We start from the raw sequence: 18416 nt of genomic DNA, 5'->3' as shown, positions 1-18416 counted from the left end.
CCAAGGCCATGGTTCTCAGGCCATGGTTCTCAGTCGGAAAAGGGTGGACTACACCCTCTGGGTTGGGAGCGAGGTCCTGCCCCAGGTGGAGGAGTTGAAGTATCTCGGGGTCTTGTTCTCGAGTGATGGAAGGTTGGAGTGTGCGGAGCTCCGAGTCGCTGCTCCTTCACATCGAGAAGAGCCAGTTGAGGTGGCTCCTCTCATCTAGTCCAGATGCCTCCTGGACGCCTCACTGGTGAAATGTTCCGGGCATGCCCAGCCGGGAGAAGGACCCAAGGCAGACGTAGGACACACTGAAGGGATTATGTTTCACAGCTGGCCTGGGAACGCCTTGGGGTCCTCTCGGTGGAACTGGAAGAGGTGACCAGGAGATCTGGACTTCCCTACTGAGACTGTTGCCCCCGCGACCCGGACCAGGATGAGCGGAAGAAAATTAAATGGAATGGAAGATTATCTAATGTTCTGGCCGGGCTAGTGGTTTTGATGTACTTTAGGTTCATCAGTGGAAACAGAAGAAGGATCTCGTATAAATGGGAGTTTTTCTTTGCTTGTGCATTTGCAAAGTTTTATATAAAGAGAACAACGCTGTCAATCCCAGGATCAGTCTAGTTTGCTGTATGCTGTATATCAGTGGCACAGAATTTAAGGTTCTGGAACATATTTTGTGGAGTTTTCTGCTCACCCCATACTGTTTCCTCGCTGTACTAAAAATCAATGCATTCTGTTTTTGACATAACTTAAGTAGGCTTTGCAGGTTTGAATTTTTTTATTTTTTATTTTTCTCGAGCTTCTGTACCTCTCCTGGAATCTTCAGGCACCTCCCAGGGGAGGCCCACTTCACGCTTTGAAAACCCTGTATATAATTTGTATCCACATTGCAAAGAGCCATGGTTCCACTCTGATGATATCTAATTTCATATGCTTTTTTGGTTGTACTAGTATATGGCCCGTCAGTGGGTCCCAGTGTGTAACTAATATACTGTACATATACGTTAAATCTAAGAAGCATTGCACTGTTTGTAATGGATGATTTCACCGCTTAGCAAGGCTTTGTGGTATCACAGACAAGGTAGAGCTAAAAAAACGAAAACAAAAGCCATATTCCTACAATTATGGCAAATGGTGCTACTGCTTAGCAGTTCTTGTGTCTGTCGTCTTTACATCTCACCAGGCAGCCCAGCAGAGCAGCTGCGCCCGTCACAGCCACTCAGTAGCTTCAATTGGTAAAGGAGTAATGGGCAGTGACTACATAATGTACAGTGACAGACCATCTTCTCCTTTCACTATCTGCAGAGCGTCATTGTAATCAGCCAGCGTATTATACCCCTGTCAGAGTGACTCACCTACTAAACTGTTCTTAGATCGGAGGAATGGAAATGAACAAGTTCCTAATAACATCTAGATAGGGGTAGGGGTAGGGTGCTGGTGATGAAGTCATCAAAACACCAAAATGCTCACTCTATTGTGTTAACCCTTCATCTTCTTACCTCACGAACGATCTTTTGCTTGAATGTCTCATCTTTCTGTATTCATCACTCCATCCATCTGCCTACCCTTCGCTCTAATGATGCTCTAGCTCCACCATTCAGATCAATAGACGCGCAGACCTTGATCTCTCACCATCATCCCCTCTGGTCACCATCGAGAGCCTCCTTGTGCCGATCTCTCGTTTTTCTTTTTAGTTCATACTTTCATCAAATGTTGGCTTCATTTCTCATCTTGATTCTCCTAATCAGCTGCTGTCAACTCATCCTTGTTATCCTTTTTCCACGTCATTTGGGATCGCACTGTCTGTACTGCTTGCTGTCTTTCTCACCTCTCCTGTCTGATTGTAGCTCACACGGGCATCAAACCATGGTCTACCTTATATTGTACAGTAGCTAAGAGTTTTCTTCTGTAGTGTGAGTGTGAAGAGGAGCACTGTACCTTATGATATCATAGCAGCCACATTAAGCTATTCCCTCCCATTAGTAGGGATGGGTACCGAAAACAGTACTTTTATAGGCACCGACCGAATTTTGTTGGTACTGCCGAGCACCGATTCACATAAAATCAAAAGGTACCATGTTTCGGTACCAAAACAGCAGTCTCCGTGGAGCGTCATGGCACATTCAATTCACAAGAGAAAATGACAAAGTCAGAGGAAGGGGGCAATGTTTACACCAAGAAGGTAGCTGAAATAAGGTATATATTTTAAGTAGGCCTATATGGATACAATAAAATCTACCTGTTTAATAAATGTCACTGTTCTGGAAGAACACACTTTCAATTCGTGACACGACGACTGGATGCATCCCATAGTTTAGAAATGACCAAACAGCCATATTACAACCAAACCAAACCACCAAAACTTCATTTTTGTCTTTACAAATGAATTAATATCGACTGAACATCGTATGTGTGTATTTCGTTCGTCAGGGATAAGTAAGGGATAAGTATACAACAACAATAACAGGTCGGTATTAAAAGTATGTGAGAAAGAACCTTCACAGCCAGGATGTTTAGTAATACTTTATTTAGTAAAGTAAGCCTGGACTGTCCATATGCAACAATTTAGATGTCATTGGCATGTAATGAAGCAATTAAAAATAATTCACTACGTAGCAGACAGTTTCTATTTAGTTAACATAATCTACCCCAATGGTGATTTCTTTCTGTGCCTCTCAGGAGCACCATAACCACACGAAACAAAGCGGATGTCATTTAAAGACACATTAAAACATTACCTACAACACAAAAGAGCTGTAGAAGTTATATCATCCGTTAGACCGACGGCTTCTACATGGAAAGCTTCTCAGCTAATAGCATGCAGCTTCGTCTTCTTCCACACACAGAGCGATTCAATGACCACAATCGCCCCTTTGCGTTTGTAGTAGTGTATGTAGTTCACGGCAAAGGAGTTTGCTTCACGTTAATTTGGAGTTTGTATTGCGGTACTTTTGACTACTTTTTCTTCATTTGTAAAATATTATACCTTTTTTATTTTCACTCCATCCTCTTTTGCTCATTTGTTGTAAACTTATTTGCCCTCCGTAGACCCTCATCACACAATTTTGGACATGTGGATCTGTGAACAAATGATTCATGAGATGTATTCCATTGTAACCTTCATGTTCAAATAAACTAAACCAAATCCAAACCAAACCAAACCAAACCAAAAAAAACTGCAAATATTACAATACAAACAGCTGGATGTTGTTTTGGTATAGTTGTTAAAGTTTGTATATTGGGAGAGAAATATCTTACATAAAAAAAAAATTAAATTAGTACATTAACATTTATTCCCACATAAACAAAAGTACTGAAAATTAAAAATGCAGATTCCCAGATACCGGATATTGGTACGATATTGGTTCAAATGTGAAAGGCACCCATCCCTACCCATTAGCGAGTGCCTGATGGCTTTTCACTCATTCATTTCACATGTGACACATGTTAATGCATTTGCGAGGGTAAACACTTGTATTTGATGTGCTTTTTATTTTGTTTTTGTGGATTGAGAATATGAAATGATTTGATTAACAGCACAGACTATGACCCTTTCCCCCTTTTTTTTTTACATTTGCTCTTTACAATAAAAAAAAATAGCGTACCACAAAAAAAAAGAAAGTGAAATGCATTTGATGGGCAGGATGGGTCTTCACTGCTGGCATATTACATTTAATATTTTTCTTTGAGATGGACCTGTGGCTCCTTCATTCAACGCTCTCCCTGTCTTTATGTTCTCTTCTCTCTTCCTCCCTGTCACAAAGAGCAGAGATCTGACAACGCTATCAAAGGGCTTGTGCTCTTCTATTGATTGCTCTTGTCTGTCCACCACCTTAAGACATGAAAAAGCTGTCACCAGTTGTCATTTGATATGGTCTTTCCCATCGAAGGTTGTGTCCTACTGCTGTGGACTTAAATAGAGTTGTCCCTCGCCACTTCACGGTTTGAATTTTGCGGCTTCATCCTTATTATGGTTTTTGAAAAATATAGTATTTAATAAATCATGCTGGTATGTGGTTGAATAAAGCCTATTATTAGTTTAAAAAAAAAAAGTGCATATTTAGGCAAATACATATTTTTCCACCTAAATTACACATTTTCAAGCATACAAATGGCGAAATGAACTAAAATACAAATACAAGGCATTCAGAAGACGCATTCAAAGAGGCTTTGATGACATGTAGTATTCTACACTGGTTACTAGGGGAGAGTAATGTTACTGTAATGTTCGGTCTCAATTGTCTTAACAGGCACAATAAATAATCCCGAATAAAAACTTAACTCTGAATCCCCAAAATCACTTCCTGTCTGTTCGCCACTCAGCTCCTCTAGGGAACACATTTATAGTGACACACACACAAGCGCGAGTCTTATTTATGTCTTAAATAGCATATTTACTCTTATTATGTCTACTATATTGGGTAATACGAGTGTAAAGGTCAGTTCATGTCTAGAGGGCTATACTGTAGTAATGCTAGAAATCGTATTTAGAAGGTTTTCTATGCTCTCGAAAATATTCTATGTCTAAAGGTCATTCTTCTGAAACGGGTACCAAAAGCGGGACATTACAAGCAAAAATACAAGTTGTTATTTTCTAACCAATTTGCATATTAAAATAATGTCACTGTCATGTGTACAGTTTAGCGTTTTTGGTGTTGTTGGGCTGACCAGGACACGATGTAATGGTGACATAATTTGACTAACACAGAGCTGGTGGATGGACCCTGCTTCAAACTCTGTGTGAGACGCAACACTGTTCTTCAAAGCATTGTTAGTTAGCACAAGAGTAGCACACTTCACCCTCCAGGAAACATGATGTAATATAATAGTTCCCCTAAGTGTATTGATTTAAAAAAAAAGTGATTAGTAGAAAACCGAATTGTAACGTGTATTCATGGACATTACGGCATATTTCTGATTTTGAATCAGTGTCATCCGGCATACCCACGACACTAGTGAGGGAAAGCGGCATAGAAGATGGATGGAATCAGTGTCACTTTCGTTATTGTCTGAATATTGACGGAAAAACAGACAAATAACCCGGAAAAACTGCGACGTTCACATTGGGTGCAGACGTCAGCTCATTTGCATATAGACTTCCTCAGTTCAGTTTCAGTTTTACATTGTGTGTGTGGAATACGCTGTTTACGTTGAAAAGGCATGGCATTTTATCAGAGTTTGCTCAAAGTACATGTTTTGGATGCAGCAAAATGTGTGTGGTGCACAATGAGGTGTTATACTTCGCAACTCACAGTAGCTGAAACATAATTTGCATCATTTTGTATTATTTCTTTTTTGTCTGTGACAAACTTTTGAGTGTCACAAAATGGCAGTGAGCAAATGGGCTGAAATTGACATCTCATCACACTGTTTCCTCTGATTATTTGATATATTTGCAGTATGTTTTAATATGGCTATATCGTCAAATCACAGTAGTCTGTATGTCATGCCCCTCGAAGTGATGGCACCCTCACTGGTACCCCTTTCAGGAGAATCATCCATAAATCAGAACTTGTACTTTGCGGAAATGTATTTATCACAGTCTGGAGCCAATGAACCGTAATAAACGAGGGATTACGTATCACACGGGGCTTTGTAGAAATCTCTCATCCCACTGTTTTAAAATGAGAATGAGTTAATTATGTCTCATTATGTTGACATTTAAGACATTTAAAATGACTCCCTCCCACACCGTGTTCGATTACTGTCAGCCGAAGGGCAGCGAGTTCAAGCTTAAGTTGCTCTTTGCATACACTAATGCACTAACATGCACTAACATTCATATTCTTCCATGCAAAATTATGAGCTGCCACCTGCTGATGTACAGTGGAACCCCCAAAGTCAAGTCAGTTCCTTGACTGTGTTTGACTCCTAAGTCCTTATTTATTTATTTGTTCAGTTAAAATTGCTGACTCAAATTGTTGCCAAACATTTATGGACTGTACAGACAACGTTTGAAGTCATATTTATTCATTAACTGGCATACACATATAAATATAATCACTGTGTTTTGGTTGACTTTTGAGGCATATTTACCCAAATTCCACCCATAATAGAAACATTTAGGTTTAAATTTGAATGACAAACGTGTTTTTTTGTTTTGTTTTTTATTACAGGGTGTGGATATGTTGGAGGCATATATCCCGGATGCTTTGTGGTATGACTATGAGACGGTAAGAGTTTCATTGTTCACTTTTCCACTGATTATTCAAGCCTAAAATGTTTTTTTTTCACAAATGAATTGCTAAAATTAACATTGAATTGTGCAATTAATGAAAAAGTACAAATATGTACACGTGCAAATTGATTCATATAATATTTTTGTCTCAAGTATGCCAGTGTTTTGGCAGAACTACATACATAGTTTAAGGATCCAAAAATACTTGATCTGGCATGTAATCCAAAACAGAGACAAGTCCTTTATTGATGTCAGTGGAGTCAAGCTGGCATTTCCTTGACACACACTTACTGAAAAGTAAACATCATAAGCTGCTTCAACAGGGGAGAGGGATCATTAATAGGCTAAACTGGGTTCCTTGCGGCTGCATCATTGCTGGATTAATTTATTGTGCCTGAATGCATCAATTGTACAGGTGCAGCCACTCAAATGGTGAATGTGGTGCTCAAGAGAATGATTGCAGTGGAGGCTTATCAGTATTAGAGGCATTAGCCCACACATAGAACACAGTATCACGTGAAAGTCTTTGCCTGAAGTTCTTTGTCGGGGACTCGGAGACAAGAGAGATAAGACAGTACAAGACTGGAGACAAAGATAGGGTGAAAGCAGGGGCACCAGCAACAGCGGAAAGACCATCTCGCTCACAGAGAGATAAAAGAGGTGTTGAGCTCCTTTGGGATCTTATTTGGACGTCACAGTGGCGATGAGAAGCGGTCGTTGATCAGATGAACGATTAGATTCTGGTTTCTGGGCCCTTGTTCTTGTTGGTCTCTCGTGATTATCTAGGTAAAAGAATGAGGTGAGCGGGCGGGAGGCTGGGGTGTACAGATCTAGCACAAGAAGGATAAGATTAACAGAAAATGGCATCATGAGGAGGAAAGAGAAGCCAGAATGGTTCCAATTAAAAGCAAAGCAGGAACATTAAGGAGAAAAACAAGGAAAATAGGAGGTTATGATCATGAGTAGCACCAACAAGAGCACAAGAAACCTTCTTAAGGCAGTCAATGAGAGAAGGTTCTTAAATTTCCTGTATTTATTCCACTCCAGATGTCACACACACAGCCATGGCATTGTATGTCATAAAGTAGTACACACCTTGATGGGAACATTGAGAACAGAAGAATTACAGCACCAGATGAGAGGATAACAGGACACAGATTGGAGGGCAAACCAGATGAGACTCGTACATTTTAAATTGATTTTGGTTGTTGGAAGAGCTCAATCTTCTGGAGATCAGAAATTAAATGTGCTTGTGCATCAGTGAAAGAGTGACTGGAATTGTGGAGGACTCTTCAAAAGTATTTTTTTTTACTAGAAGAAAGCTAGGATTGATTTCCACCTCAAACGGACTGCATGCTGCGTGACAAAGATCATTTCTTACAGGCATCAAGTCGAGCTTATAGGTTTGTAGAAAGAAAAATGTCTACATAACACATACGTATATTGTTCATAGCACCATTTCTGTCTTGCCGAAAGCATCACATTCTCCAAATCAAAGTGAGTTCAAATGTTTTCTTGCCTAACCAACCAGATGAAACCACTGTCAGACCGCAGACAACATATTCAGCTGCATTTACCAGGCGACAAGATTGGCTTACACATCAGAGGTGGTGCCGTTCTTCCCACGCAGATGCCTGATGTCACCACCACATACAGGTACACAGATACACTCAATTTGGTTAGGAGATAAGAGAGGCTAAAGCCCAGGACGTTCAGTCTTTCGGTCAGTCTCAAAGATTATGGGAAACCGTCCTCAAGAAGAGGAGACTTTTGCTCCATTTGTTTACAGCAAGAAAGGAGAACTGCTGACCTTGACTTAGGATGTCACCCTTGGGTAAAGAAGTCCTAAACCTTACAGACAGGCCGTCGGTTGTAAATGAAGAGCTGGATGCTTTTGGGAAAGCCTCGTCCATATCCCCAGAGGAGTTCCACGATGTTATTGAGAAACTCCTCCATGGCAGGGCCCTAGGTTTTGACGGAAACCCCAAAGTTATTAGCTCTTTTGGAGGGCATCCTTGACAGGGGATTACACTACTGGTAAAACCGTTAACCACCTCTTTTACTTTTTAGGAGATTTAAGCGACTATTAACGCTTGCCCAATTAGGCCGACATTAAAAGCACGCTTCGGCCCACTTGACACCGACAGGTGCATTTGGCTAGTGTGAGTGCTCTTAATGTATGTATCGCAATTGCTCTTCACCAGTTCTATATGAAAAGCGCCAACTCTCATAGTAAACATATATAATAAGAATCAATATAATGCACACGTAGTAAAGACGTATCATTTAATTGATCTAATGCTACTCCTATGAGATAGAAAGCATTGCCGCCTCATTGGACAAGGAGAAGGATGACTTGTATATAATGTACAACTATCGAGAGACCCATCACTAGCTCAAACATTTTCAGCTCGTTTGTGAGGACCTCCAGGAGCAGGACACAACTGCTGGGAAAGTGATGGAAAGGGATTATTGTTTATTGCGTTTATCAACCTGGTTTATTGTGGTCAAATGGTTCCAGAACCGACCGTGATATGTGAATTTCCGCAAAGTAGGATTCCTTGTTTATATAGCAAATCTTTTCATTTTTAGAGCACAGAAAACCTGTTTACAACCATCTAAATATGGCTTTTAATATTATTAGAGCCCTCTAGACATGAAGTAACACCCCTATAGTTAACTTTACCCTCGTATTACCCAAAAAGTAGACATAAATTCGCCATTTAATATATAAAAAAGACTCATGCTTGTGTGTGTTGCAATAAATTTGTTCAGGACGTGTGGACACGAGGTGACGTCGGGGGTTCAGAGTTGAGTTTTAGCTGCATTAGGGCCACAATATGATTAGTCTGAGAATGTTATTATTATTGTGCTTGTTGTGAGATAATTCAAAACCTGCAATAAAAGCCTTTTGTTCCGTTGATTAAGTCTGATGCTCGTCTCACCAAACATTACAGTAACATCACTACTGACACCTAGTGACCAGTGTAGAATACTACATTTAATCATCTTTGAATGCCTTATATTTGCATTTTGCTTCATTTAACCATTTTTATTCTTGAAAATGCTAAATTTAGGCCAAGAATACCTAAAATTTCCTTAAATATGCAAATTTTTTGACTAGTAATAGGCCGTACAGTAGCTAGAGCGATAGAGGGGGGGTGCGATGTTTGAACCGCGAAGTCACGAGGGACGACTGTATATAATAATCAATGCACCAAACGTATATAACAAATTGCATAAAATAATGATAAGATGGGCATAAATACTTGGTAATGCCTTTGAATCCATTTTTAATCCTTTAAGGGTTTGGGGAGAACCCTTCCCCTTGAATCTTAATTCTCTGTATTATCAAGAATTTTTTTTTTCCCAGACGATGTCAAAGGTATGAATACTCAGTCTTCCATTTTCTGCTGCTACAGATGCTCAAAAGTCCCAGCACATGAATCCATACGATGTATGTAAAAGGTGTTTGTGTTTGTTTTTATCCTTAGTCGGCGAAAACCCATGGGTTTGATCGTTGCTCTTGATGATAATGGCGAGGCCGCAGGGGAGCTGTTCTGGGATGATGGAGATTCCCGAGGTACAAATGTATTATGTTTCTAAAATGGTGTATTAATTGAAACAAATACTAAATGTTACATTGCAATACAATTGTGCAGGCATTCGCTTGAAACATGACACACTTTCTATATGTTAAAACATTAAACCATTTTAGGAGATGGGAATCACATTTAGAAAACCCATGTAACAACATTTTGGTATTGTGTACAATAGCGGACAATGACTGTTTCGATAAGAGTTTATTGCTTTGCTTTTTACTGATAAACGTGTATTTACAGCTTTTCCATGAATGATTTATAAACTCAAAATGCTCATAACTGATAGCTGGTTTCTTGCCATAACTGTTTAAACATTTGGCTCACACAGATGAACAAGTGAAGGTCAGTCACTCAGTGTGACAGTACACCGGCTGTGTCAAATTGCTGTGACAAATCCCAACATCTGTTCTCTTTTTTTCACAGAGACTGTTAAAAGTGGCACCTACATCCACTACAAATTCACTGTTATCTATGTAAGCTTGCCTTGCACACCTTTAAAAAAGTCCAGCTCTTTCTTTGTGTCTGATCTGGGTTCAAGTTCAAATTTCAAGCCAGCCAAGACTTTTCTGGCAAAGACGGGGTCAGGATTAATCAATCCTAATCTTTTCAAGCTTTGATCAGTTCAAATATGTATATCCCTGACTTGCCCAACACTGATGAATGATAATTGGAAAATTGATGGATAAAATACATAGATTTACAGTATATCAAGCATACAAATATGCCTCTTCCACTTCACAGGGAGTACTGACCATGCAGGTGACTCACATTGGCTACAGGGATCCGAACAACCTAAAGTTTGAGGACATAACAGTCCTCGGGGTGCTTCACCCTCCTAAGTCTGTCTCTGTGACACATGTGGGCTCTAAAAACTCTACCAGCATGGTTCCAGGTGCCAGCATACAATTTGATGCAGCCAAGGAGGTACGCTGTATTCATAATCATCCTTTTTCATCCACGTTATAACCTCAATGCTTATTCTACTATGTTGTGAATGCAGTTAGCAGCAAGCGAAATGAGTGGTAGAAAATGTTAAGCGTACAGTTGTTCCTCGCCACATCGTGGTTTGAATTTTGCGGTTACAAATGAATAAATCACGCTGTTTTGTGGTTGAATATGGCCTATTATTAATTAAAAAAATGCATATTTAAGCAAATTCGGACACATTTTTTACCTAACTTAAGCATTTTCAAGTATTAAAATGGTTAAAAAACTAAAATACAAATTTAAGGCATTAAGAACACGCGTACTACACTGGTCACTAGGTGTCAGTAATGTTACTGTAATGTTTGGTGAGGCAGAGAAGCATCAGACCTGATCACCAGAACAACAGGCTTTTATTGCAGGTTTAAATTATCTCTCAACAGCACAATAATAACAAAATAATGATCTGAATAATAACATGGGGCACTGTTGAGGCCGTAATCACCACAAGAGTATGAGTTTTATTTTATGAGTCTTAGAGTATTTATGTCTTAAATGGCTTATTGTCTTCTTATTATGCCTACTATATTGGGTAATACGAGTGCAAAGGTGACTACAGTGCTGTTATTTGGTGCCTAGATGTCACATCTAATAAGGTTAAAAACCATATTCTATGCTCTACGAAAATATGTGATTTATAAATAAGCAATCCTACTTTGCAGGAATTCACTTCAGGTCTGGAAGCAATTAACCGTGATGAATGAAGGATTACTGTATACTACATTGCAGTTTTACGCCGCCCAAGCACAATAAATAAACCTAACTATAATCTTTTATTGTTGTAATGGCAGGATTTTTAATGCGGCCAGTGCTTCTTTTTACATGCTCACTTCTCAAGTCACACTGATGCATGACAAATGCTGGGTGGGTGACTTCAGTAGTTGCACTTTTTCAAGGTTAGCGACTAAATGTGAGAAATGATAACAATTTTCCATGGCGGTGTGTTTATAGAAAAAGAGACAGGAACAAATTACTAAGAGCCTCAACCCTACCATGTGTGTTCAGGTTTATGAGTTAAAAGCTCATCGGACACAAGTCTATAAATGAAAAAAAAACATCCAGTTAGCCAATACCTGTATATTGAAGATATTTTTTGATACACCCTTTCCTCCCCTCCTAGGTACAGAAAAGTGTTCCTGCGTATGTAGTCGTGTTCAAGGTCTTTGTGGTTACACAGGGTACGATACATTTATCACATTTTACTCAGTTATTTCCTGGACGTGAAGGACACAAGTGCTCTAAAACCAAAACTGCAATTTTTCAAGGTCAATATCCCTTATACTTCCTGCTGGAGTGGGTTTAAATGTCCGTCACTCACAGTCAATATTGACCAGTTTAAATGTCCTGTTTTTACAGTATGAATCACTGCTGGTTTGATTTCATTTCTTAATTGTACTGATATTTGTCTACTAGGGGTGCAAAGCTATGCTATAATTCCAGTGTGGTACCTACCTCGGTTTTAAGTTCACTACTCGGTTCATTTTTGGTACAGTAAAACAAAAATCTGCTTAGCTTTTGTGCAGCTTTAAGTATTTTGTAAGCGAAACGTGAAAAACTGCTGGCAGGTAAGTCTCAACTACAAATAAAAACTTCAGATTTACAGTAGATATAGCATACAGAAAAAGTATGTGAGCCACACCACTGGTGTATTTAGTGAATTAAAGATGCTAAAACCAATCCAATTAATTTTATTTTTAGAATATGCCAGGGGCCAACACAAAACAAGCTGTGGCCTAGCCACAGTTTGGATAACCCTCTTTTTTTTCGGAAAGTCAAACAATTCAGACAAGCGCAACATTAACAGTTTGAAGTGTCTGAAATCGGGTTTTATTTTTAGGAAATTAAACTTCCTTATTGTCTAAAGTGCAGCATTAATAGTTGTAGCTTGTAGCCTAACTGCCGATCTCAACTGCTATTGTCTTCATCCGTTTGCAAATTTCACTGTGAAGGCAAAGTGGAGGAAACAGGAGACTAAAAACAAAAGAGGGTCTCCACGCTCTTGCTTGTGTTTGGAACTATTACTAGCCATGATTCTCACTAGCAAAGACTGGGCTTCACTGTATACGGTATGTTTACCGATAGACGCTTGACGTGAGGCAGTTAGACTTCCTGTCTTTCAGTTTTAATATGTATACCGTGTGGGAAAGCGGTACACCTCTGTACGACACCAAAGGTTCTGTACCAATTTAATTTCTTTTGTGCTTGTGTGTTTATCATCAAACTCAGTTTAATGAACATTCTTAAAAGTCTGCCCAGCAGCCCAAGAAGCTTCAGGGTGTTACTGTAACTTTCAGGAGTCAAAGAGCTCCCTCTAGATTTGCTGTGACTCATAGTTTGTAGAAACTTGTTGAAACAGCTTGGGAAATGAACATCTGTGTTTTAATTGGTATAGCACAAGCGGTGTTCAGCACATAGTCTTGCTTAAGCAAGCCTGTCTCTACAAAGCTGAGACATTGTCAGGAGAATGGACTTCATTCCCATCCTACCTTTTGTCTCAGATAACCACTTACAGTATGTGGGCGACTTACAAAGACCCCACATGTACGCATGTTGACCAGTGAATATACTTGTATACTTAGCTGCTGTCAGATGTGCATTTTGCCTTGATAAAAAAGTTGTCTTATTATCAGTATCTTTATTTGGGTCGGTATATCCTTATAATCCGCATTCAAACACAGGTTTTGTTCTTACGGAACCTGTCCTTAAACCTGGGGGAAACATACCTGGTGCGCTGGGAGGTGGTAAGAGAAGACTTCCAGCGCTTTGACTGCCACCCTGAGGAGCATGCTGATGAGGCAAAGTGCAAAGCCAGAGGCTGCATCTGGAAGGTGAGGCGGAAACGCAAACGTCACAAAATTCTATTGTTGTAAATGCCTGCTTTCTTTTCCACTTTGCTAATCAGGAAAGCACAATTGAACGTGTTCCATGGTGCTTCTATCCCAAAGACTATGGATACTCTGTCAGAACTTTCGAAGAAACCAGCTCAGGCATTTCGTTTGATATCAATCGGAACAAACGCCTCCGGAGCAGTGGTCGCCCGGATTCACCTGACATCGACAACCTCCGTGTTCAGATCAGCTACCACAGCAGTAATATGCTACAGTTCAAGGTGTGGGCTTACAGTACACTGTGTCTGTGCACATGTCATAGTATTTACAGTATGGTATGGTTTATTTGTTTGACATGCTTACCAATTTTGTTCAGGAACATCGCAAGGTTACATTTGCACAATTAAAAATGTCTGAAAAGGAGTAGGAAGAAGCAGGACTTATTCCTACCCCCTCTCGATGTCTATTGCTGATAATTAATTCACACCATGTCTTTGTACCAACGTACATGTTGACACTTAGAACACTTTGTTTGCTTTCATTATGTAATTTAAAGTTTGTTCACTTCCTGTGTTTAGGTGTTTAGGCACAGTACGGTAAATTCCAGACTATTAAGCGCACCTGAATATAACCTGCACCCACCAAATTTAAAGAGAAAAAACCTTTTTGCACATATATAAGCTGCACTTGTCTGTAAGCTGCAGGTGTGCACGTTGTCACATGGGATATTTACACAGAAAGACACACTATAAACCTTGAAATCCTACCTACACTCGATGTTCCCAGCGTCACTCGTTAGCTCCGGTGGTGAGACGTGAGACACTTTTTTTCCTCTGAGTTTAACGGCATTCAAAGTAGAAGCTGTAGAAATTGTACACTTGATCAAACTTACTTAAGAATTGTCAGAGGAAAACATGATCGCCTCATAGGACTACAAAATGTGACATTAGCGTCCACTTTACTACTCCAGTTCACTGCTTTCTGACTCCGAACTCTAAGCATCATGGGACCTGTAGTTCTTTAAACTGTAACATAGTTGCATCATTGTTTAAGCCGCAGGGTTCAAAGCGTGTGAAAAGTCCAGAATTTACGCTATATAGCATATTTTATACAGAATCATTTTGTTTACACTAGTGCTGCAACATGCTTGCGTGCTTGCCACACTTTGGCTCACACACTAATATGCCCTGCTGTCCAGATCTGGGACCCAGCCACGGATCGTTATGAGGTTCCGGTGCCGTTGTCTGTCCCACCTGTCCCTGAGACTAATGAGGACAAGAGGCTTTACAAGGTCCTTTTCAAGAACGATCCATTCGGCATCCAGGTCATACGGAAAAGCACAGGAACCAAGATGTGAGTGCAGGTGTTACAAGAGAGTGTTTGTTTTTTTTTCTGACCACTGCAGTTTACATGATGTTTGCAGGTGCAATCTCAATAGATTAGAATTCCAAGTCACTCTGATATTATGTAGATTCACTATACAAAGTGTAAAATAGTTCACAATGTATTTCTTAATTTTGTAATAGCTTCGATAATAACTTACAGCCAATAAAACTCCCAAATTCAGTATTTCATACATTTTTAAGATTGTGCAAAAGTTCAAAGTGGTCACACGCTAACGAGCAAATAAACTCCATAGGCTTCCTGAGCCAAGCTTTTTCCACTGAGGGCCACATACTCAAAATTGAAAGAATGCAAGGGCCACATTTTGTAAAGCAGCACAGACACAACACGTAGGCATGGTAAGAAGTTATACGGTATATATTTCAAGAAAAAATGGCACCACAGCTTTGTGATACAGGTGAAAAAGGGTATTATTAGTATGAACTTCAGTTTTTGCTCTTTTCCATTTTGCTGTTGTTTTTTTTCAAATATTTCAACTTTCTTCTTAAATAATCTTCTTTTTGTAATATTCTGACTTTATTCTCATAATAGTTTAACTTTTTTCCCCAACCAAATTTTCCAAAAATGACAACTTAATTTTATTTTGTTTGCTTCTCATAATATTACGACTTTTTAAAAAAATAACTTTTTCTTTATATTTCAACTCCATGCTATTAAAATGACATTTATTCTCATAACATTACGAGTTTATTCTCGTAAAATTGCCACTTTTTTCCTCCTTAGAAAATTATTTTTTTCTCGGAATATTTTGACTTTATTCTCTTAAAATTACAGCTATTTTTTCCATTTCTGCTGTTGTTTTAATTTTCCAGCTATTTGAACTTTCTTCTTGTAAATTTTCTTCTTCTAATTGTGACTTTATTCCCATAATATGTTGCCTTCATTCTCATTTTCATTTTTTTGCTCAGCGAAGCATTGCACGGTGATGTACAGCCAACATACTGTTTATTACAGTTTCAAAAGCAACACAGAAACCCCCCCAGAAAAGATTACTACATTATTATCGCTTTTACGGTGTACAGTATAATACAACTGAGCCTTACAATCTTTTAGATACAGCTAGATGTCATTAGTTTGTCCATGGTCAGTACACGAAAGAGACTGAAGAAAGGAATAAAAATGCAATATATAATAAATAAATTAGTGTTCCCTCGTTTATCGCGGGGGATAGGTTGCCAAAATAGCCCTCAATAAGTGAAATCCGCGAAGTAGCCGACAACAATTATTATTTTATTAATGTTTTAGGCTGTAAACCCACTCACCATACACTTTATAGACTTCTCTCAGACAGGCAATAACATTTTCTCACATTTCTCTCTTGTTTAAACAGCCTCAAAACAGTTCAAACCTTTTGTTTAAATTTTAATCATCAACACAAGATATTATTAAGTCACTCGTGACTCATGTGACCTTACCTTTTCGTCCTGCCGCCATTCCGCTGTACTGCAGCATTTTTGTATCCTTGTTGATACATATTGCTGCAGACGAACCGAAGAGTCATTTACAAGCTAGCAAGCAAGCTAGCGATGACACAGGAGACATGGCAGGACGGCACGAAGTAGATTGATTGACAGTGGTTTACAGCCAATCAGGACGGAGAAAACAATGAGCGGGGCAGACAGACGAGAGCGGGAAGAGATAGACACTCAACTTCCTACGATGTAATTCTTCTTAAAGGGCCAGGCTTGGCCTGTCACGGCGTTCATATGCTGTAATATAAAAAAGAAGCACTTAAAAAAAGTCAGCGAATCTGCAAGAGGTGAACCGCAATAGAACGAGGGAACACTGTACTTCAAAAATGAGCTTTCATTACTTTTAGATACAGCTAGATGTCATTAGTTTGTCCTTGGTCAGGACACAAAAGAGACTGATTGAAGAAAGGTATAAAAATACAATATATAATAAATAAATTTTACACTGTCCTAACTATATAAATGATTCCATGTGTGGTTGATTGATTTTAATCAATAAAAGAAACACTTTGTGTCAATCAGGAAATTAGTTACTGAAGTTATTTACTTTCAGCAAGGACAAGTTGCAACTTCAAATATATGGCATTTGCAGTAAATCACTTCTTACAACAATATGTGACATCATTCAATACACAGCAATGTCGGACGTCGATGGCAAAAGCTTTTTAATATAATTGCACACCTTACAGACGGGAATATAAAAGTGGACATGAGGCGCCCTCGATGAAAAGTTAAAGACGTCCAGTTGAAGAAAATGTCCAGATCATCCATATGTACAGCATGCTTCATAATTCAGTCCTAAAAAGCAACACATCGAATATGAAACAAAAATATTTTTATTTATTGTTGCTTTACACACTCAGAGGAAAGAACTATTAAAAAGAAAAAAAATTTTACATAAAGTTCAAGTATCAAGTGCTTTGAGCAAAGGCATCCTGAAAATGGACAAATAAATGAAATACACACCATGCATGTAACCAACCAGCAACATTCAATACAACTATTTCAGAATCTTATGTGCATATTTGAGCATCTATTTGAGCAGGTTTATTGTGTCATGTCAGCTGAAGTGTCGCTAATTAATACGTCTGAATCGATGCTGGTACATTCTTGAGGGGGGGAACGGTTATTTGTGTCAAACATTTTTTGGATGACGTCCTTTGACAATAATCCCCTCTTATTGATTTTAATCCTCTTGTCACTTTTCTCAGTTGGGACTCCTCTCTGCCAGGCTTTACCTTCTCAGACATGTTCATCCAAGTGTCGACGCTTCTGTCATCCGAGTACGTGTACGGCTTTGGCGAGACTGGACATCAAACATACAAACATGACTTGAACTTTCACACCTGGGGTATGTTCTCCAAGGACCAGCCGCCTGGCGTAAGTAACACTGCATACATGCACTGAAAAGGAAGTTTTGTTTTTAGTGCTTAATAGCTTTTACTTACTAATTCTACTTTTTGTTAGCGCTGAAACAACGCACTCGGCGTTTTGAATGTCACTAAACATTTTTTGAGACTGGAAATTGTTGGGTTTTTTTTGTTTTTTTTTACCCTACGGTACCAAGTTCAGATTGGATGAAGTGTCCACCCACGTCAGCATTATGAAATCCAAGGGAATGCTTGTGGGAATCTTCAAATCAATGTTAAATAATCAGTTCTGATAAAGGTCACTGGGTGGTCTGTTTACTGAGATAGACTTATTTATATATAAATAGATAGAAAGATGGATTTGCAATATTGTGCATATGAAGATAGTGTCTTTATGTCAGCATAGCAGCTTATGGGAAAAATGTATTCGGTTAGAGTACATTTTGGTCAAATTGGATCAAATTGTATCAAATTACGGCGGTTTTGGCAAGGCCAAGACCAATAGGTTGTTGTTGTTTTATTTTTGTCTGCATTATTTTCAACTCATCAAACTATTGTGGTTTGTCTCAAATTCTGTCCCCTAATGAAGA

At 39.0% G+C, this 18416-nt stretch overlaps 1 protein-coding gene across 6 annotated transcripts in view; it reads left to right on the top strand.

Annotated features, from left to right (window-relative positions):
• The window catches only part of si (sucrase-isomaltase (alpha-glucosidase)), a 96201-nt gene that overhangs the window by 42914 nt on the left and 34871 nt on the right, over positions 1–18416 (top strand). For all 6 annotated transcript variants that reach the window (XR_008573099.1, XM_054793560.1, XM_054793562.1 and 3 more), the window contains 9 exons: positions 6105–6161; positions 7698–7822; positions 9661–9749; positions 10192–10241; positions 10510–10692; positions 13431–13580; positions 13655–13861; positions 14779–14933; positions 17668–17836. Coding sequence is in view for 5 of the 6 variants with exons in the window: in XM_054793560.1 (XP_054649535.1) it covers positions 6105–6161; positions 7698–7822; positions 9661–9749; positions 10192–10241; positions 10510–10692; positions 13431–13580; positions 13655–13861; positions 14779–14933; positions 17668–17836 (1185 nt within the window). In the remaining variant the exon portion in view is untranslated. The remainder of the gene's footprint in view (positions 1–6104; positions 6162–7697; positions 7823–9660; positions 9750–10191; positions 10242–10509; positions 10693–13430; positions 13581–13654; positions 13862–14778; positions 14934–17667; positions 17837–18416) is intronic.

The sequence above is a fragment of the Dunckerocampus dactyliophorus genome, chromosome 12 (genome assembly GCF_027744805.1).
Source record: "Dunckerocampus dactyliophorus isolate RoL2022-P2 chromosome 12, RoL_Ddac_1.1, whole genome shotgun sequence".
NCBI classification, from domain to species: Eukaryota; Metazoa; Chordata; class Actinopteri; order Syngnathiformes; family Syngnathidae; genus Dunckerocampus; species Dunckerocampus dactyliophorus.
Note: the sequence above shows the minus strand (reverse complement) of the source record. Positions and strands in the feature narration are given on the sequence as shown.